This window comes from Hipposideros armiger, unplaced genomic scaffold (assembly GCF_001890085.2).
Source record: "Hipposideros armiger isolate ML-2016 unplaced genomic scaffold, ASM189008v1 scaffold_264, whole genome shotgun sequence".
Taxonomy (NCBI): domain Eukaryota; kingdom Metazoa; phylum Chordata; class Mammalia; order Chiroptera; family Hipposideridae; genus Hipposideros; species Hipposideros armiger.
In genome coordinates, this window is record NW_017731614.1 from 1,712,764 (window position 1) to 1,734,955 (window position 22,192).

Here is a 22,192-nt window from a genome sequence, read left to right on the forward strand (position 1 = left end):
GTGTGTGTGTGTGTGTGTGTGTGTGTGTGTGTGAGTGAGTGTGTGCGTGCGTGCGTGCGGTGTGTGCGCGCGCGCGCGCGCGCGCGCGCGTGTATGCTTGCGCTAGGGCAAGTGAGGAGGGGGACTCAGCTCAGGACGGGGAGGCGCTGCTCGCAGGTCCCGGTGTCCAGGTGGCGGCCAGAGCGCTTGGTCCGCAGGCAGCGGGCGGGTGGTCCACCCTCCCGCCCCAACCACGCGCGTGCGCGCCCCGGCCCCTCCCTCCCTGCCACCCTCCTCGGCTCCCGCGCGGCGGCGGCGGTTCCTCTCCCCCTCCCCCCAGCCCTGGCTCCGGGGGACCCTGCGATGCCGGTCCGCACCGAGTGTCCCCCGCCGGCTGGTGCCTCGGCCGCCTCCGAGGCCTCTCTCATCCCACCGCCGCCCATCAACACCCAGCAGCCCGGCGTGGCCACCAGCCTGCTCTACAGCGGCTCCAAGTTCCGCGGCCACCAGAAGAGCAAGGGGAACTCGTACGACGTAGAGGTGGTGCTGCAGGTGAGCGCCGGGCCGGGCCTGGGCCGGAGGGCCTCCTCGCGGCGCTCACGGGCCGTGCCTGCCCCTCGGCTCCTCGAGCCCTCAGCCGCGGAACAGGCCCTCGCCGCCGGGCCTCCTGCACCCGGCGCTTCACCCCCGGGACCTGCCTAGCTGGTGTCTTACACTCTCTGAGCCCCATTCCTGACCTGCCCCCTCACACCTGGATCCTGTCATGAGCAGCTCCTGGCAGTACCTGAACACTCTGCCAGACTTGAAGCCCGTGGCCAGCCCGCCTGGAATCCGGAAGCCCCCCATGACCTGCCATCCTCAAACCTGGGTCCTACGCATGACCTGTCACCCCAAGATCAGCCCTCTTCTCCAGTCCCTCTTAGACCCTGAAGAACTCTCCATTGGCTGTTCCTCACTCGGGACCCTCCTCTTGGCGGGGCACATGTCAGATCCTCCCAGACCTGAGACATGCCTCCTTTGACCTCTTTCCTCAGCCCCGAGGAGTCCTCAAACCCTGGGGCCTTCTTCCGCTTCCTCCTTGGGAGAGCTTAATCAGCCCCTTCAGACATGGAAGCACCCTCCCTCCATTAGCCCCTGAGCGCCCCCAACCCACAACTGATTCCTGGCTCCTGACGCCCCCTCCCCCTGCAAGACCAGGCACATCCTGGGTGCTGCTGGGTGGGCCTCCTCACAGTGTGTCAGGGTCTTGCCTCCTGAGTAATCCCCACACACACACCACCCGTCTTTCTGATCTCGACGCCCAGATCCTCAGGGCTGCCCCACCCCCAGCCTTCTCATACTCCTACCTCTGTTCTCTTGCCACTTCCAGTCTCCTCGCAGTCTCTCTGGCCTCTTCTACCCAGACCTTCCCACCCTATACCTTGGTCTTCCTCCTTCCTGACTCCAGGGAACCCTCTTTCCCGGTTCTTAACTTTTATCTACACAGCCAAGGCTTCTTCCCAATCTCCAATAGCCATGTACTGGGAAACCTAACTCACCCAGTTTTATTTCTCCCTCGGATAGTTCCCGTGTCCTTCCACCTTCCCGCATTTGACCTGGATTTGAGTACCCTGATAGCTTTGGAACTACAGCCTCAGCCGCGCTGGCCCTTTCCTACACCTCACCCCTCATGCAGATGGTAGTACAGTTGACCTTTTTTTCCCTGCCAAAGGAGAGGTTTATACTCCTTTTTCTTTCCCTTTCCTACAAAACCATTCCTTCTCTGTAGCTACCCTTGCCTGCCTCAGGACCCATTTTCCCCCTCCCTCTACCCCTTTGTCCTTAGCCTGACATCCCACCTACTAGGCTGTTCCCCAAATCCTCTCCAAACATCTGTCCCCTTGAAAGGACTTGCAGAAGCTTTGAGGTCTGTCTGGTGTGCTGCCTCACTGCTGCTGTGAGAGAACAGACTGCAGGATGTGCCTTTTCCATATACTTGCCCTTTGCCCTTTTAAATTTTAAATCTTAACACAGCTTCTCTTCCGAGTAGGTCTCCCACCTGGAAGACAATGGGAGTACATTTTTCTTCCACTAACTAAGAGTATTCATCAGCCTCTCTTCTTACTGTTTTGTGGGAATAAATAATTTTCTCTTTTTTTTTATTAGGAAAGCTGTATCTCCACGTTTAATTGTACCTTTGGTCAATAGACAAATTTCTATCATGAACCATGATATTTATTATAATTGAAAAACTGTTGTGGCTGAGGTATTTCAGTCTTCATAATTATTTGTCTCATGTGGTGATCCCCCTTTGCCTGAAATGTGAGAATTTAGTACAAAGGCACAAGTTATTTTTGTTTTTGTTTTTTTTGCAAGTAATCATAAAATTTTGGAAGTGAGATCCCTGGTGTGGGCCATGTGTTGAAATGATCTTGAATTTGTGCCCATTGTTTAATTTGATAGTTTCTGATATGATAGGGGACAACTGGCAGGGTAGCTAAGTGTCAAAGAGAAGTCTGCTTTGGTTACTGTGGCAACTACTCTTCCATCATTAGTATGTTGTTTCTGAATTTCTGTCAGGTGCCAGTTTCCTCATGAACCAGTGGAAGCGGGAATTGAGTTGGTATACGACTGATATGTCTCAAGGAGGCCCAGCGCAGAAACCTGGCGGGTGGCTGGAAGCCACTTGAGTGGGATGTGTGACAGTTGTCATGCCCAGGAATGCTGCTCTATGTCTGGATTGGTGAGCTGCTTGTCCATCATAGAGAGTCAGTGGCATGTGAATTGCCCCATCACCTGGTTTTTCTGCCAGGACTAGTTTCTTGGACTCAGCCTTCTTAGAATACTACTGCGTTTTATAAGTCATCCTCTTTCTTGCCTGCTTTCTTTTTTTCCCCACAACAAGTTTATTGAGATATAATTTACATACCATACAATTTACCCATTTAAGGTGTACAATTCAATAGTTTTTAATATATCAACAGAGTTGTGTAACTATCACTGCAAATCTGATTTTCATTACCCTGAAAAGGAACCACATACTCCTTAGCTGTAACCCCCCTCCAACCGTAGGCAACTACTACATTTTTTCTAAGATTTGCTTATTTTGGACATTGCATATAAATGGAATCTTACAATACGAGACCCTTTGTGTCTAGCTTTTTTCACTGAGTATAATGTTTTCAGGGTTCGCCCATGTCACAGCTTGTCATTGCTTCTTTCCTTTTTATTGTTGCATAATAGTCCATTGTATGGATAGACAACATTTTGTTTATCCATTGATCAGCTGATGGACATTTGGGTGGTTTCCACTTTTTGGCTGTTAAGAGTAATGCTGCTGTGAACATTCATGTACAAGTTTTTGTGTGGACATATGTCTTCATTTCTCTTGGATAGATACCTAGGAGTGGAATTGCTGGGTCACATGGTAACTCTATGTTTAACATTTTGAGGAACTGCCAGACTGATTTTACATTTGGCCTGTGCCGTTTTACATTTCCACCACAGTATGTGAGTGTTATAATTTTTCCACATCCTCGTCATCTCTTGTTATTGTCCATCTTTTTTATCATAGCCATCCTAGTGGGGGTGAAGTAGTATCCCATTGTGGTTTGGATTTGAATTTCCCTAATGACTGATGGTGTTGCACATCTCTTTGTGTGCTCTTTGGTGCATTTTCTTTTTTTGAGATTTCAGTTTAAAAAGTTCCTCAAACTTTGTGAGATTTTGACTGGGTTTGTTGTTGTTTGTGTTGTTATTGTGGCTATTCTGTTTCTCCTCTGCCATCCAAGAAGCCAAAAGTAAAGTGAGGGTCACTGTGAAAGGAATATTAAAAAGAGCAGCTGTTGGGCACAGCTGTGCTGTGAGACCTGCTAACATTTGCCTTGTTATCATTCTCATTGAGATGCTGGCCTGTTGTTTGGTTAAAGCACTCTGCGTTGTGGGGTATGTGATTCACCAACCGTCATCAAGATCAGTTTGGGCAGAATGGGGGAGAGACACATGGTTGAATGGAGGCCAAACTGAAATTCTGATTCCTGAGCATGTGATAATGTTAGCTAATTTACAGTTCAAGTTTTAATCTTATTAGCAAGTATCCTTGCCACCTGATACCCTTTCCAGTGGCTGTGAAACCCCAAATTATAATATATTGTATTCAGTGAGAATTGTGTCCATGAAATGTAAGGCCTCAGCTTAAAGCTGTATAGCGTTTAATAAAAGTTCTTTGTGGAACCACGTTAGTACTGATCAGCTGCTTTAGATAATGTCCAATGCCAAGGTCAGCACATGAGGATGTTTAAAATGCTTTGGCACTTTTCAGATGGGATACCTCTGTCACCAGCACCAAACTGTGGGAGCACTTTAGCTTCCCTGAAGCCCATTTGCTTTGGTGCTGACCTCACCTGGCTGAGTGCGCTCATTACAGTTTTTGAGGATTGCCTTAGTATTTGATTTATGGTGTAGTTGAAGTAGTTGAATCCCCAAATCTGATAAATTCCACAAAACTTTTCTAGTTTCTAAAAATGAGATCTCACTTAACATTAAAACCTCAATGTGCTACAGCACCATTGTATTTGGTTTTACTTTAATTTCAGGGGTTTACTTTGTAAATAAATCCAGTTGTCATGAAATCTGAAAATCTGTCTATTGAGGATGAGTCTGTATAGATTGGGGTAAAATGCACTAGTTAGTATTCATTCAGCTGCAAGTAACCATACCCATTTCAAAATAGCGTAAAGAATAAGTGAATCCATTTTCTCACATTACAAGAAGTTGAGAAGTGGCTTGGTTCCAGATTGGCTCATTGAGGGGCCCATTTCTTTCCATCTTTCTGTGCTGCCATCCTTGGCATTTCCTGGCCTCATGACCTCTAGATGGCTGCCACAGGACTGGGCATTGGGTGCAGATACTGCTACCACCAAGGGAAGAAAGAGAGCCTCTACAAAAGCCAGACCCTTTCCCAGAAGCACGCAGGAGACTTATCCATACGTCTATCTGGACAGAACTGGGCCACTCACCCCTAAACCAATAACTCGCAAGGGGACGGGGGCATGTGTTTGCCTTGGATCCGCCAGGGTTGACCCGGTCTTGTGGGGCCAGGATAGGTGCCAGAACAGGATCTAGGCCCTGTCAGCACAGAAAAGGAGGAAACTGGTTGTTGGGAGACGGCCGGCATTGTCTCAGCAACCAGGGATTGGCAGCTACTACACCTCAAAATCTACTCCTGTTACCCCTGTTTATTTTAGGCTCCTCCTTTCATCAAGAAATACAAGCATCCTGACATGAAATGGGCAGAGCAGGCATTCACAGTGGGTTCTGATTTGGGCTCAGCATCCTGGTTTGTAACTGATATTTATATCACATAAGTCTTTGAAACAGTCCTTTCCTGAACATTCTGCCTATTTCATAAAGAAATAATGCAGGGTGGTGCTTAGTTTAAGATATAGGAGGAGTGGACTTGCTAGACCAATGATGGAGCAGCATGGAGACGGAAATAGGCCGGAAAGACATGAGAAAGCAGATGAAAGCCAGGTTAGGGATAACAACATGTGTACAGATAGAAATGGAGGCCTAGTCTGTAAACCAATGGAAGACTGGTATTGAAGACAAAAATAAGGTTGGAGCGGGCTTGCTGTTCCAGAAAGGGACTTCAGTCTTAAGATATTTAGCTGAAGGAAGTTGAGAGGGTCCTGAGATTGGTTTGCTTCATCTGAACAGGCACGTGGATGGAGAACACACAAAGGTCTCAGGCCGGCAAGCCCCAGGCTGTGCTAGGCATGCACCGACCCCCAGACCTCCCTTCCCCCATCTGGCTCAAAGGTGCCTCTGACAGCTGGACACAGGGATTTCTAAAGTACCTCCAGCTTGTCTCCTGGTGCTTTCTCTTTGTAACGAGGCTGTGTGTTTCTTTCTTTCCAGCATGTGGACACGGGGAACTCTTACCTTTGTGGGTACCTGAAGATTAAAGGCCTTACTGAGGTAAGCACTCATTTAAATGAACTAGACCTGGGAAGAGGCCTGCACACTCAGCACTCTCAGGCATTTGCGACTCTGAGGCTGGACTGAAGCATCTTGTTTCTAAGGGCTGCTTTGCAGTGGTGAACATAAAGCGTGCGGTTTTGGCATGTGCTGCTGCAAAGTATACAGATTCTCAAATCTTTAAATTTTATAAATAAATCATAATGTGACCAATACTATTGATTTCATTTTTAATCCTTTTTGAGAAAAAAATATATATAGTAAGAATATAGCCACCACCCTCATCATAATTATAACAATTTCTGAGGTAAGTATCAATCCTTCGAGAACTGAGGTCTTTATTTTTATTATTTTTTTTTAGCTGAGCCATCCTGCCACCTGTTGGCAGGTCAGCGGCAGCTCAGATTGGGCTGGGAATCGAACCAGCAACCCTGTTGCTCAGAGCTCGCACTCTGGAGCGAGCTCTTAACCAACTGAGCCACTCGGCTGGTCCGAGAACCGAGGTCTTTGAAATTCTTTTAATCCTTTACGAGTAGTTCACTGAAATAATGAGCAGTGATCCCCCAGTTTCTAACAGAAGTAGCTGCTGTGTAAATGTAGTGTTTCCCTTCCTTTTTAAACCTTAGAATGCCCAGGATTTAGAAAGCAAGAAAGAGCATCCTCTCTTTTCCCACTAGTGATTAGACAGGGTGAGGAAGGAGGTGAGTGAACTGGCCGCCTGACTCCATCCACAGTGAGGGCCTAGGCTTAGTGTCTTGTTGATCTGATCGGCTCACACTGTCTTCATGGGCCAGCGGCGTTTGGAAATTGCTCACGAGTCGTGCAAAGGGGCTGGGTGACATTCTGGCTCTGGCTCTTACTAGTTCCATAACCTTTAATTTGCCTCAGTTTCCTCATCTGTAAAATGAGAAAAATACCTGCTCTGTCTACTCGACGAGCTTGTCCTAGTAGGCGGGAAATAATGTGAGAGTAAGTGGCAGACTGTAATGTGATACAGTATGGGATGCTAACAAGGCACTGACTCTCCTCAGGCTTCAAACAGTTGTTTCTTCCTCTTTCATTCCATTTTGGTTCTCCTGCTTCTCTATTGGAATTGTGGTTGAGAATTTCCTGTGAAGGTTGTTGTTGAGATGAAAAGGTAATCTCTTGGTCACCTCTGGAAACTTACCCAGTCAAACAGGGCTAGGAGATGATAGCAAGATGAAGGATCTACTCTTTGAATTTGTAGTAATAGAAAACGTGTAGTAAACAGAACATACTCACCTCTTAGGCAACCAAATATATTCATTAATTGAGTGCAGAACATAAACATTTAACTTCATGAGGAAACCAGGAAAATTTGTAACGTGGAATATTTAATGCTGACTCTAAAGTCAGTCATTCTGGTCATAGGAAGCTGCACGGAAATGGTAAGTAGCATTAAAAGCCCCTAAACAGTGTACAGATGTGCCAGGAACTTTGTGTCAGGAGCAAGTAACCCTAAGAAAGGGAAGCACCTCTGTGTCATGAACAGCGAGGCTCCCTTGAGGGGAGGAGGTGCTGGCACAGCCGTTCCTTGGAGGCCAGCCCTAGGGAACTTTGGCTTTGGCCAGAACCCGGACACCACCCTCCTGGCCCGTCCTTCCCACCTGCCCCTGGAGTGCCTCCCGAACACACAGCTTCCCCATAGTGATCTGCTCCAGGTCAGGTGGTGGGCTCGCCTATGGGGCTGAAGTGGTGCTTAGTTAGAGACAGGTTGCTGTGTTTCCTGAGGTTCCTAAATCCTCCTGCTCACCTTCAGGACTCCTTGAATTCATCTTTGTTAATACATTTTTTAGTAACTTTACTGAGATATAGTTAAAATATCATGCAATTCACCCATTTAAAATGTACAATTCATTGACTTTTAGTATAGGCACAGTATTGTGCAACTTAATAACTTTTAAAATTATAACTCTAATACGTGATCACTGTAGATAATTAGTAAAATGCAGAAAACGGTGATGATTCTTTGAATGATTTTTATACCTGTAATATAAAATGCAGTTATTCATTTTTGTTTGCTTTTCCATTTATAGCTGTTAAAGTCTACAATGTATACTTTATTTTAATAAAACTATTTAAATGGCTTGGGGTTTAGTTATAGTCTTCCTTGTATTTACAATACGGAATTAACTATTAAATTGGAGATAATTTGCCTCTTAGCTACCTCACATTCACAAACAAGCACAGCTTTAAGGTTTGCGCGCCTTCTGGAAATGAAATCCCAGAATTGTGAAGAATGGGTGTCAAATAGCATTCTTTTTGTAATTCTGAGCCAGCCACCAGTAGGGAGAGGGACCATCCTGGGGAGGCCCTTGGCTGTCAGCTAGCACAGGGCCTGGGGGGAGCCCAGACTTCGGGGGGAGTCTTGTCAGGTTCTCCACTCATTCACTAGACCAGTTTGGAAGGGCTTGGAAGCTCCCGCTGAGGTTGTACTAAACTTGCTTAAACCAGACAGGTCATACTAACCAAACTCACAAGAGTCTGATGTGTCTACAGAGTGCTTAGTTTGCACATTTACAAAACAAATTGCATGCATGTTCCAGAAGTTCTCTTTGACTTATTGGCCAATTGAATGTTGATTCCCCCAGAATTCAGGTCTACGTGGAAAGCCAGAACCATCACCTGACAGTTTTTAGTGAGCCTGGAATCAGTTAGGGAAGTGGTTTGGACAACTTAAGTGCCTGGCAACAGCCAATCCATCAGACGTCCAGGCCTGTGTGGAGGGGTGGGGGATGCTGGCTATTCCTCTTTCTCTGATGGTTTTCCTGATATCCCTCCTTCTGCTGACAGTGAATTACCACCCATTGGGCTATAGTCAGGTACTTGAATTTCCTATTCCTGCACTGCGAGATAATTGTCTTTTTGGAAATTTGTCTTTTTGGTGACATCTGTACATATTGACTCTCATTATGTATTTTATTTAATTCTCTGAGTTTGGGGATACCTTGTAGTCACCCTGATATACTGCCTAATATATATATATATATATATATATATATATATATTAATATTTTATTGGGGAATTGGGGGAGGGGAACAGCATTGGGGAATCAGGGAAGGGGAACAGACAAGTTGCTGTCCTTTTGTTCTTTGGTCTAGTTGTGGAGGATGTCACTTCACTGGCCCATGTTGGTATTGTGATCATTGCACTCTTCCCAGGTGAGACAGATCGGTCACCGGCCCTTGGATGGCCGCTCACAGTGGCTCATGGCAGCTCACACTGGCTGCCAGCCACTCACGGTAGCTTAAGACAGCCCATTGCAGCAAGGGCTGCAGCCTACGTCATTGCCGGCCACTCACGGCAGCTCAGCTCCAGGTTGAGCTGTTGTTCACCATATTAGCTGTAGAGGGCACAGCGTCACTGGCCCTCATGTGGGATCTGAACTGGGGCCCTGCTGCTCAGAGCTGGTAATCCCAAGCCAACTCTTAACCAGCGCGCCACTTGGCCGGCCCCTAAAATAGTCGGTCCAGAATCATTCATTAGGAAAACTAGTGATTTGAACCATACTTGTAAGTATTATCTTTGTGTTATATAATAGAACCACTTTATCATTTTCTTCACTTTTATGGAAGTTTTAAAAAGTATATATTAAAATTTGAAACTCAGAAAAATCAATATTTTAATTTAAAATCTCAAGTCAGGTGCTAACTTATACAGGACCTCTTTCCTTAGTAGTCTTTCTTAAAACAGATAAGTATAATTTATACCTTTAAAATCAGGTTTCCATTTAGACATTTTTCTCCTCTTTCATTTCTTCATTCTGTTTGTATAAATAACTGCATGAGGAACCCCGCAACAGTGTTGGGGTGAGGAGGTTGTGGTTTGGGGAGATGTTAAATTTATAATATTTGAAAGTTTGCTGAGAGAACAGGATGGTGCTCAGTGGTGTGTGGTGACGGAGGCCTCTTTGGTCACCACTGCAGTGGCTGCCATGCTGTCTTCTGGCAGCCGCCGAGCCTGTGTAGCAGCATCTCAGGGAGGTCCTGGGCCACGTGGCAGGCAGAGCTGGGAGAAGAGGCAAATCCATCGGAATAGATTTAAATGTGTAAATGTTTGATGTAGAACAAGAGGGACTGACATAGGATCTGAAGAGGAAAGTGAACCTCTGTGCTTCCAGGGACATTAGGGCCATAGGTGGTCTGCCAGGCACCGCTGTCATCACCATGCTCCTGAAACAGCCGGGCCTTGGCAGGCCGTGCTGACGGGTGGAAGGGTGGGTGGGGTTTTACAAATGTAGAGAAATGACAGACTTACAGTGTTCATTTTTCTTCCGTTGATTTGGTGCCTTCTTATTAGCAGATGAACAAGTAACAAAGAAAATTAACACAAATATTCTAAGCACTCAGGATGACAGCTTATTTATTTTTTCCAATAGAATTGTTTTATGGTTGTGATTTTCCATTGCAGATTTGATTTACATATATTTTCCTGGTATAAATCGTCTTCATTCATATAATAAAATTAAATGTATCTAGTATATCAAGGTATTCTACCAAAAAATCCACCCCTGGAAACTTGAATAATTGGCGTAAAAGGGACAAAGCACTGAGCTAGTGTGAGAACAAGTGGGCCAGGCCATGGCTTGAGGAAGACTTAGCTGTGAGGGCTATTTTGGAGCCTCTTTGGGTGTTCTCCTTGGGAAGTACAATCTGCTTAGTTACTATCTGCTTTATATTCTGGAATATTCAGAATTTACTTGTGGGAATCATCCAAATTCTTTTCAGAGCGATCAACACATAACATGTGAGGTCAAAGAAGGGTTCTCTGCTTCTGGCAAAGTCCCTGAAGTCCAAGAGCCACCCCGCACCTCCGCACCACACACACATACTCTGGGCACCTTCAATTCAGGTTTTCTCCACAGCCATTGGCAGATCGCCCGGCCTAACTCTGGTTTGGATTGTTGGTTGGCATTGTGATCATTTTTTCAAAGTATTGGAAAGAAAACAAGGTTGATTTTTTTTTTCAAAGTATTGGGGAGAAGTTAAATAAGGTTGACTTTTTTCCTTTGTAAAAGGTAAAGACTCCTGTTCAACATTTTGTTTTGATATTTCGGTTTTTACCATAGGAGTATCCAACCCTTACAACCTTCTTTGAAGGAGAAATAATCAGCAAAAAACACCCTTTCTTAACTCGAAAGTGGGATGCAGATGAAGATGTTGATCGGAAACACTGGGTGAGTACATCTTTGATAGCTCTGGGCCACCAGGGACGGCTGGGGAGCTGAGGAACTTGGCCCCCAGGGTCTCAGCACTATCTTCCTGTTCTTTCTATTTGTCCAACTCCTGTCCACTGGTCCTTTCTAATCTCTTGTACTTGAGGAAACTCTGTGAGACAGAGTAATAGCCTCTGACTTTAGGGTGTGAGGTGGGGATGCAGTTCCCGGAAACCTGTCCCTCCTCTGGCAAACCCACAGGAAGCTGCTGCTTCTCATCCTAGCTCCTGACAGGCCAGGCCCAGTCTTAATTCCTGGCAGGATTCTACCCCGCCCCCTCTAACTGTCAGGTGTGGAGCGTGTTCTCATTCACAGTGTGAACACTTCAGGGCAACTTAGAGTTATTGTCCTCGAATCTTTTCTTCAGTTGGCATACCAGTCTTGTGTTTTCAAAAATCCATTTCTCAACCTATCGTAATAGCCTTTTGGCTTAGCTGACCATGGCAATAATGAATTTTGGGTTAACACTGAGGAATTTCAACATGCCCACCCTCTAAGCCAATGGGAAATGATTGCATCATGAGGATTCTAGAACTCCTCGTTCTCCCCATGGCTGCTCAGACCTGGCTGTTTACACAGCAGTCCTTGCACACTCCTCCTGCAGACCCTTGTCTGAGTTAGCGTCACTGTAGATTAGCTGCTTTGCTTAGTACTGGTTTTCTCTTGAGTTAGGAAAGGAACATCTACCAAATGCTGAGTTTCGATTAAATTTAAACTTGAGCTTTTCAGAACATTTTTTGAAAATTATTTGCTTGACTATTGTCTAAAATTATACAGTTACTTGTGTCTCCGTAATACGAGAGAATGAACAAGGTTTGAGAATCCAGAAGGTTGGAGGAAGTCCTCTTGGGGGCCAGCAGTGCCAGTGTTTGAAAGCAGTATTGGCGGGCTCCTCAGTGCCGTCTGGTTCCACCTTGCCCAGTGCCAGCTCTTCTGTATGGCCCACTACCTATGACATGGCTCCTTCCTCTCCTGGACAGCCCCAGTGAGAAAGTTCTTCCTTGTAGTAAACCACAGCCTGCCCCCATTCAGCTTTGTTTTCCATCTCAATTGGTCTTGCAAAGAGCAAGGTCTTTGAAGCCCAGTGAAACCTGAATTTTTGGCGCGGTTGACTGCAAATTAAATACCTAGAAAGCAACTCTTATGTTCCCATTGTCTTCCATTAGAACACTGGAAAATGTCTGAGACTCCAGCCTTTCTTAGGCTGGATTGAAATATTTTGAGTGAAAAAGGGGCAAAAAAGGCCACCCTTGGCCCTTGCGTGCCAGGCCGGGTAGGATGAGAAGCTGGGCCTGCGGGCCATGTGCTCACCCAGCCATCCTGGCTTCCGCTGCAGTGCTCAGCGTCTCCCATAACTTCCCCGACCCACGGAGGACTCCCAGGTCCCCACATGGGATGCCTGGAGATCTTTGGGCCTTTGTTTGTCAGGGATTTACAGCGTCTAATAAACTTCACCTGTGGTACCATTTTCCATTGTAAACTGGACTCAGAAACATTGTATCTCACCCTCAAATTTTCCTGAGTGGTACTTAAAGTTGCTATCACAGCAGTACTATAAAGTCAAGGTTCCATAGACTTAATTGACTTAGAATTTTTAAAAAACCTATGTAACAAATTCTATGACTTAATATCTCTATATCCTAATTTTTTATTTAAGATGTTTTCTTATAAAATTAATACATACTTCTTTAAAATTATTTGCAAAAAAATGCAGAAAAGCAAAAGGGAAAAAAATCATCCATAATGACAACACCTAAAGCTAAAACAGGTATTAACTTTTCTTGAATCTCATTTGAGTATCTATACTTTTTTTTTTTTTTTAGCAAAAATGCGATCACAAGATATGGTTTTGTAACCTATTTCTAGTCTCCTTTTCTTTTAACTTAACCATATACTGCCCGTTTCCAGTTTCTACTTACCTACTGGCCCCAGAGTTCCTGCTTTACTAAACCGTCTGTCCCTTTAGCTCAGCAGGCTGGTTCTGAGATGTTCTGCGTGCCTCTTTTTGCTACCGTCAATTTACTTAGGGGGATATTTTCACTAATCTGGCTTTGTCTGTCTGTGCTAAGGTGTCTTGAGAAAAGGCGCGTAGAGTTGCCTCTGTCCCCATCCTGTGGCCTTTCCACACTAGGCAGGTGTAGCCCGTGGCGCTGGAGCTGAGGCCAGGCACTTGTCCCAGAGCCCAGGTTTCATTTCGGTGAGGGTGACCGAAGGCTCCCTTCCAGTTTCAGCCTTGGCTGCTCTTGCCGGCGCCACAACCACCAGCTGTCATGAGTTTGAGAAGGCGACTGCACCTGGGCACGCAAGGGTGGCTCCGGCACCAGCCTCTCCCTCTGTGGACCAATATCTTATGCTATTTTTTTGTTTTCAGGGCAAGTTTCTGGCTTTTTATCAGTATGCAAAATCATTTAATTCAGATGACTTTGATTATGAAGAGCTGAAGAATGGGGATTATGTCTTCATGAGGTGGAAGGTAAGCCCCCAGGAGGTCCTCCTGTAGTGTATGGGGCCCCCACCTGCTCCCCATGTCCTGTGCTTATTACAGTTTGTCTTCTTGGCAGGGTCTTTACACACTCACAAAAGGCAGGCACAGCTCCTGGGCACACTGGTTCACTGCTGACCTCCCAGATGGCTTCTCTCTGCTTAAACTGTTTAGTGTTAGCAGATGAATTCCTGCCCGGGGTGGTCACCCTCCACGCCGCTGTGTGTATCTTCTCCCAGCCAAGAACCCCTGTGGCCCTCCTGGTTGAATCAGCCCTAGATTTCTGTGGGTTTGGGGCGGGGGACCAAACTCTTTGAACTCAGTCGCCCTCTAGCCCCTGTTCTCAGCCACAGCCTTAAATGCCATTTAAATGACTATTCCCTCACCACATCCTTGCCCAGGGCTCAGTGCAGTCCCTGCGCCTCTGGTTCCGTCCAACTCAGGAAATGAGGGACCAGGAATGGAATTCAGGTTTTCCACTCACCAGCCCTCAGAGAACTCCATCTGGCTGCACTCTGTGGGTTGGGTTTGGGCTGAGAGGTCATCTGTGCTCATGCTCTCTGCTTTGATAGCACGATACTTACTGTGTATGAAATCACGAAGCAAGTTGGTTAAATCACTTTGTGAACATATACCCACCGCCAAGCCCGACTCCCAATCTGTAGAAAAAAGCTGTTTTATCTTAAAATCTTGCCGACTTTCACATAGACAAATCATTTAGAGTAGTCATTCACAATCTTTACTTTGTGGAGCTAATAATTTTGGGGAGTGAGGATCATCACTGGTTCAGGAGACAGCTGCCTGGTGTTGCGCCCTGCCCCTGGGAGCTTGCCATCAAGTGGGAGATAAGGCAACTAAATAACCTATTAAAGGGTGTATCTTATAAGGTTCTAATTTAAAAAACTATAATTTCAGAGGTTGAGGAAAGGGAAGGAGAGTGTCTTAGGATAAAAAAAGCAATGGGGTTGTTTTATCTCCAAAGAACTTCTCAGAGTGACTCACCTGTGGGCTTTTGGTAGCCCTCTTTGGGCCCTGGGGCCTCTGACCTCGTCTCCCTGGGAAAGTAGATACCAGGATGTGGTCATTCAGCTCGGCTTCAACCAGAGAGAACAAGCTGGCTGATCAAGAGTAGTACCATTCTGGCTGCTTTTGATGAGATGTAGAGCTATTGAAGCGGGTGTTACTGGGGCTCCTGGTGACTGAGCTGCCCTCAGAATGATCCACAGGCCAACAGAGGTGCCCCGCTGTCCTAGAGGTAATCAGAAACCTAGTGACAGTTCCTGCAATGGAGTAGAAATTTACTTTTCCTTTCCCAGGTCATTCTGTCTGTGGACTCTGAAAGGTAAGGAAGTAGGCAGGCAGGCAGGTGGGTAGGTATTGATTCATTTATGGATGGGTGGACCATGGTACCATCTCGTAGTTGCTGATCCCAGTGAGCTTAAGACACGGTTTGCTGCATTAGTATGTACTCGTAGAATACTCAAGTGGCCCATGAATGCTGTTCACAGGTCAAGTTGAAATGAAGAGGCTTGCCTTTGCCCAGCAAGCCTGGGTTACACCACGTTATGGTGGAACCTTAGAACCACCTGATGGTTAACAAAGCCCAGAGGTGGTTGGAGCACGCTGTCACTTACCTTCCCCATCTGTGTGCAGGAACAGTTCCTGGTCCCAGACCACACGATCAAAGACATCAGTGGTGCTTCCTTTGCCGGGTTCTACTACATCTGCTTCCAGAAGTCGGCAGCCTCCATAGAGGGCTACTATTACCATAGGAGTTCAGAATGGTAAGGAGCCCCAGAGGCGGGCGGGGGCTCACCGAATCCACAAGTAAATTTTTGCCTGTCTCTGCTTGGATTTCATGCTCTGTTTGGATGCCGAGGGCCTCTTTAAGTGATTTCAGTTGCTCACACTAAGCTTATCCCCATCCACAGAGCAGAGTAAATGGGATGAAAATGAAGTACTAGGTGGAGGAACTCACTGCTAAGTTCTTTCAAACAGGACTATGTTTTCAGCACTGTTTAGCTTAGTCTTGCAGGTTTTGTATTTGGTCTGCCCAAATTTAACCAGTAAATAAAATGTCAGATCCAGCTGAGACAGTATGAATTTTGTTGTCAGCAGCCTTTTTAATTCTGTGGTCACATTCCTTAGATACTGGTCCCACATGGACTTGATCTCAGCCCGATGCCCTAGGGGCCAATGGGAGTTGGCAGTCCTGCCCTGTGTTCGAGATGAAGGACCAGTGGCCACGGCAAGTGCTAGCTTTTTCCACTTTGTGGGGACTCTCCCTCCTTGCTGCTTTTTAAGCTCTTTAGACCTGAAGGGTGAACATATCGTAAAATACCAGATTTCCTCTCGAATGTAGAAACACCTTATTTCCTTTCATATTTTTCACACTTTGGTGACTTGTGAGTGACCCTACCCTGTGTTGACTCACACTTCTTGTTGAGTGGCAGCAAACTGATACCTGCAGGTCCGTACCTTTGGGGTCAGGGCAGCCCCAGCTCCTCTGAGAGCCAGTTAGTAGGGTTTCAATAACTTCTGTTTGCAAAAGAGTTTTTGAAACTTTTTATAACCTTTTTTTAAATAACAGCTTTATTGACATATAATTTGCATACCATACAATTCACTCATTTAAAGTGTATAATTCAGTGGCCTTTAGTATATTAACAGTTGTGCAGCTGTCACCACAGTCAATTTTAGAACATTTTTATCACCACAGGAAGAAACCCTATGACCCCTTAGCCATCACCCCCAACTCCCCTTCCCTTTGCAACCCTATGCAGCCACTGATCTATCAAGAGAGATTTGCCTATTCTGGATATTTTATATAAGTGGATTCATACACTCTGTGGCCTTTGTGTCTGGCTTCTTTCTCTTAGCATCTTAGCATAATGCTTTGAAGGTTCAGCCATGTATTAATACTTCATATTTATTGCTGAATAGCTTTCCATAAGGATATAGACCACATTTTGTTTATCCATTCATCAATTGATAGACACTTGGGTTGTTTTCACCTTTTAGCTGTTGTGAATAATGCTGCTGTGAACATGGATATACAAGTATCTGTTTTGAGTTCTTTCTTTCAATTCCTTTGGGTATGTACCTAGGAGTGGAATTGGGGGGTCATATCGTAATTCTGTTTTTAACTTTCTGAGGAACTGCCAAAAAGCAGCTAAACCATTTTTCATTTCCCACCAGCAATGCACCAAGTTACAGTTTCCCCACTTTCTCCATATTCTCCCCAACACTTGTTATGATATTTTTATGATTATAGGATCCTAGTGGGTTTGCAGTGGTATCTCCTGGTTTTGATTTTTGTATTCTGATAGCTAATGCATAATCCTTTCTGAATGATTTTTTGGGTGAAAAACTGCTTTTTCCTGTGCTCCTCCTCACTCCTGTGTGGAACAAGTCAGGGGGTTGCCAACACCCACACCAGAGACTGATTGTCCCTGCTGGTTATCACCCCCATGTGTGGATTGTCCCGGCCTCTGCTTCTCCTTCCTCTGCTTGGTTTCTTGGAGCACCGCCCAGTGGGGAAACACAAATGCCGCCTTAGAGCTCTCTAATGCCCTCCAAGCCTACTAGCCATGTCTGGGGAGCAAGAAAATGAAAATGATGGCAAAATAAGGGTTAGCTGTGAAGTTGTCTTTTCCATGCTCTCTTTGGATTTGGGACAATTGGGTTGTGTCTGTGGTACCTATGAGACTCTGAGGAGCAAACAGCCTGACTGACATTCCAGAAGGAGCTGAGATGCTGGACAGCAGAGGCAGAGCGAGCTGAGAGTGAGCACAGGGCTTAGCCTGTGTCTTCTCTCAGCTTCCTAAGCCTCTCATTTTATAAGACATGCTGCTAGAGTTGCTTTATGATTAGAGCAAAAGGCCTGAAAACGTTTATGCGTAGCTCAGGAGGATTCACCAAAGAAATAGAAATAAAACCAAACTCAGTTCACCTGAAGAAGCCTCAGATGAATTTGCATTCCCATCCAAGTATATGGCTTGTCAGGTGCTCTGGGTGGGTGTTACTTCAGACATCCATTGTGTGGTTTTCAGGATGCTGAGCCTACTGCCTTCTTTTTTTTCCCCCCTGTTGCAGGTATCAGTCGCTCAATCTAACTCATGTCCCTGAACACAGCGCACCCATCTATGAATTTCGGTGATAGTCGTTCAGAACAGCAACCAAATAAATCTGAACTTGGCAAAAAAGAACTTTGCCAAGAAAATCGCGTACCTGCCGGAACCAGGAGAACATGTGTTCCTGTTTCTTCGTGAGCAGACTCACATCAGAAAGCATGAATGTTAACCCACAGAATCTGAGGAGCATGGCCAGCCGGCAGGGCAGGTGGAGGGGTCCATCTCTGTTCTTTCTCCCTTTCTGTGGCAGTTTGGTCTTAATCTGTTTTTAAGCTACCTTATATGCACTTTTCCTTCCTGCACAGCTAACTTCCATGTCACTGAAATGCCCATTCCTTCCTCCATCCCACCTCCAGCCAAGTAGAAGGTCAGCCCCCGGTCACCCTCAGCCTTGGTGCTCAGTGGTCCCCATCCAGGCCCCCTGCCCCCCAGTTGCTTAGTCTGGTAGCTTAAGAAAAGGCAGAGCCCCAGCACATGTGTGCCCCCCAGAGCTCTGTGTAGGGAGTGTCGGGTGAACTGTAGCAGCGTCCGCTGCAGAAATGTAAGGGGGAGGCTGATTGCCTAACAGGGTCAGCTGGCCCTGCCCAGCCTGGTAATGTTCACTCGAAGCTCGTCAGTGGCTAGCAGGTTCCCTGGGCCTGCCGTCAGGGATCACTAAATTTAAGGCTTCCAGATCCCTGGCAGGAACAGATTCCGATCCTGCTTACTTAGCGCGTTTGCTCCAAACTTTTGAACTTGAGGGCAATACTAAACTTTAAAAAAAAAAAAAAAGAGTTTTTTTATTACAAAATTATTTTTATGGTCCCTTTAACAAGGACCCTATGGCAAATGCACAAATATTCAGAATTACATTTTATCGTTTTCACATTGAAAACAGCAAATGTTGACTTAGTAATTTTTATACCTATATCTATATGTAAATGTATATTTAATCAACCAGCAGTTTGAAACTAGTCATTCTGGTACAGTTTTGCAGCATTGCATAAATTACAGTGCTAAACATGAGAACTGTTTTTGGGGCCAGTTTAGCATTTGTACCTCCTCCTTTTGCTACTCAGAACAGCAATGCTTCGTGGCGACTTCTTCCATCAGGCAGAAGGGGCCGTCATTCTCCTAAAACAGCGACTCTGAAATGTTGGGATGGGGGAGGGGTGGGAACATGAACACGTTCAAATAACTCAAGGCTCACGTGCCAAAGTAAGTGTGCGTGCGTGCGTGTGCTCCTTTTTGGTTTTGTTTAATGTTTAAAAAGCTTAATAGATTGGCATCAGTTGTGGACCACAGATACGGGTAGAGCTTTGGGTGATTGGCATTTTCTGGTGGTTTACGAGGCTGACTCAGAGTACAAGAGGGAAACCTTTAATAACAAGATAGCATTATAACTCACAGGAGCAAACAAGCTGAGAGGTGCATATCATGGGTGGTGAGACAGCACAAAGCCCTCGGCCTAGATGAGTGGTGGGAGTCCTCTGTTATTGAAGAGTGTGGACTGAGTCGATATTCAGCCTAATAATTCCCATGCAGTCCACACCGGCTCTTAACATCCATATGTGCTGTATGTTACTGAGAGTGAGTGTTAGGGAAGCCCCAAGGGAGAAGTGCGTGGGGAAGAGGTCAGCATTGGGACATCTAGGATGTGTAGTCCTAAGGCTTCGTGCAGACGTGTGACCGACCACCCCATCAAGGCAGCCCACGGCCATGGAACCCTGAAAAGTTGCCTTGGTGACTTTAGTGGGAAAATGATTCACATTTATTCCCAGAGATGAGTCAGAACTGTTTTTGTGATTTTAAAACTCCAAAAGGCAACAAATGTGTGTGTCTGGTCAAACCAGCTGAAAGCACAGTAACGAGGAGATGACGATCACTGTTGGTTCAGTTTAGCTGACGGTGTCACCTAAGAGTAGAAGAGGCAGCAGGGCTGCGCTGGCTTTCTTCACCCAGCGCGAGCCTTCCCATTTCACCTCCATTCCCCTCCCACATCGTGCTCGTACATATTGTCTGCATTTGCAGCCTTCTTAAAGGACACAGGCCTTGCTCAGGACACTGGCAGTGAGGTCTCCTGGAGCTTGTCAGGGCCTCCGGGTGGCTCTGAGAGGTCAGTGGGTTGGTTGAGTGGCCAGGGGAGGACATGTGCAAACTTGGATGGTATTCAGCTAGCTGGAAGGGCCATGTTCTATGCAGGATTTCTTTTTTAGCGCTGTAATGAAGTATACCAGTTGGGGGAAATGGAGAAGTGATACTTTTATTACATCTTTTGGACACATCTGTGATGAAGACTTGTCCACATAAAACCTGCCCATTGAGGACCAGGAAGGGATTGTTTTCCACCTCCTCTCAGTAACTCCCGTGCAGTCTATATCGACTCCTCTTGTTCAGCTCCCAAAGGCACTTTGGGGATCGTCACCGTCTGCAGTTGTTCTTTCCAGAACCTCAGTGGTTTACATGCCTCTGGTACAATGTGCAATATTTTTGGTTGACACTTGTATTCATCATTCAGAAGTTAGCATAGATTGCAGATTTTCTACTATCTTCCTCTGCTCCAAATAAGACTGCCAAGAGGTGGGGCCCTAGGGATCTGGCTGCTCTTAATCCACTACTCAGAAAGCTTCCATTCTCAGGTCCCAGCCTCATTGCTCTTCTGTGCTAGAGTTATCTCTTCCCACCCACCCCTCCTCTTACACATCACAGCTTTCCAGCCACAGTCCAAAAGTACCTGAGCAATGCCCAATATGAAATAGAAAGTCCATTTGTGAGCAGGTTCTATTGGTGATGTGGAAACCACAAACTCCAGGGGAGCAAAGGGACTTTTCCATGTCATTTGCTTTCAGAAATGGGGGATTTTTATTCTCTAAGGCCTTGAATTGATTTTTTTTCTCGTAAAATAGTCTGATAAGCTAATTTTTAAAAAGAAATGCCATTAAGTATGTTGCATTGTGGTTTAAAATTACTAACGAGTTCTGGGAAAGAAAAATAATATTTGATTTTGAATCTTAAATGTTTTTAAAAATTAGATGTGAATGGATGCAAAGTATGAATATTTTGTTTCTTTAGGGAGGACATGTGGAAAAGGTTTGAGGGTTTGGGATGGGAGAAGTATTTTGCAGAGCTATCAATGTCCAAATAATTTTTTAAAAATAATAAACGTATTTAAGCAGTGATTCTGTCCTATTTCTAAATCAAAACTGTTGTGTTAGAAGATACCAGCCCTCTTTCTGGCTCTGTGGCTGTGGAGGTTTCTGGGCCACCAGAGGCCCCGAGACCCACTCGGGAACAGATGCAGTGCCGTGCCCTTGCTCCCTCGTCATTCCAGATGTCAGACACAACACTTCTATTTGAACTCCATTTTGTGAATTTTTATATATTTTTTTGCATGTGTGCAGAACTTCTATTTAACACAGAAAATAGGCAAACGGAGATATATGTTCACCACCTAATTCACAGGCTGGGGCTAGCACAGGCAATTGGACAGGGACAGGCTGTGGCCCCTCAGCCCTTGGCACCTGATCCTCAGAGGAAATGCCTGAGCCCCAAGGCACCTCGGCTCCCGAACAGCTGCACCAAGCAATGTTCCGAAGCCAGATGGAGGTGGCAAGTCCTGGTCCTCAGTTTCTCTGAATCCTGTCTCTTTGGGTCCTAACCCAGCCTGTTACACTTGCTTTTGATTTTGACAGACCACGCTGACTTGTGTCAGGACACCTTGGCTCTCTTGTTGCAGTGCTTGGTTTCAGGCACCGCCTCCCGAGGCAGCACCAAGGAACACAGCTGGAAACATCATTTGAATTTTTGAGAAAATGTTGATAGTGTTGAAAAGGCTTAAATTATAAGCAAGATGAAGTCCTAAGGGAATTTACATCAACATCAGGGCAAAGTTCCCCTGGGGTGTATAAAGTATCATCTGATCTCATGTTTCAGCAAAAATAAACTCTTTCCCCAAGATGTGGTGTCAAAAGAATAGACTGTTCACAGTGCCAGACTCTTGGTCGAAGACACCATAGACGGGGAAAACCTTGGGATGCCTGGGTGTTCCGGATCTGCCTCAGTCCTAACATGAGCTCCTGTGCATCAGCTAAATTCGGAACCCAAATTTCCTCACCTGGAAAAATAGAAAGAACAACCTCTACCTGCATCAAAGACTTGCTGAGAATTCAATGCTTTCCTTTTTTTTTTTTTTTTTTTTTTTGGTAAGTTACAGAAAAAATACATTTCAAAGAAACAGAAGTAGGCCCGAGCAGTAGAGAATGGCTCAAGGGCCATTATTAAAAGAAAAAGTAGGGCCGGCCGAGTGGCTCAGTTGGTTAAGAGCTCACTCAAGTGTGTGAGCTCTGAGCAACAGTGGTTCAAGTTCCGGCCTGAGCTGAGCTGCTGCTGAGCTGCCAACAGGTGGCAGGATGGCTCAGCAAAAA

General features: G+C 45.8%; 1 protein-coding gene across 2 annotated transcripts; it reads left to right on the forward strand.

Moving 5' to 3' along the window:
• The first annotated feature begins 12 nt into the window (after positions 1-12).
• Positions 13-20,947, forward strand: GID4 (GID complex subunit 4 homolog). 2 transcript variants are annotated; one of them, XM_019656689.1, is made up of 6 exons: positions 13-531; positions 5,878-5,937; positions 11,028-11,135; positions 13,546-13,647; positions 15,310-15,440; positions 17,752-20,947. In XM_019656689.1, the coding sequence occupies exons 1-6, from the start codon at positions 94-96 to the stop codon at positions 17,813-17,815; spliced, it is 903 nt and encodes a 300-aa protein (XP_019512234.1). In that variant the 5' UTR covers positions 13-93; the 3' UTR covers positions 17,816-20,947. The 2 variants fall into 2 exon arrangements, with proteins under 2 accessions (XP_019512234.1, XP_019512235.1); XM_019656690.1 differs by lacking the exon at positions 17,752-20,947 and adding an exon at positions 15,805-15,899 and having other exon boundaries at positions 19-531.
• The last annotated feature ends 1,245 nt before the right edge of the window (positions 20,948-22,192 follow it).

What these genes read in the sequence shown, in the direction of transcription:
- GID4 (XM_019656689.1), top strand. Translation starts at nt 94, where the DNA reads ATGCTTGCGCTAGGGCAAGTGAGGAGGGGGACTCAGCTCAGGACGGGG. An exon ending in AGATTAAAGGCCTTACTGAG is followed by an intron (nt 5,938 to 11,027) that starts GTAAGCACTCAT and finishes TTTTTACCATAG; the next exon opens with GAGTATCCAACCCTTACAAC. An exon ending in TACCATAGGAGTTCAGAATG is followed by an intron (nt 15,441 to 17,751) that starts GTAAGGAGCCCC and finishes CCCCTGTTGCAG; the next exon opens with GTATCAGTCGCTCAATCTAA.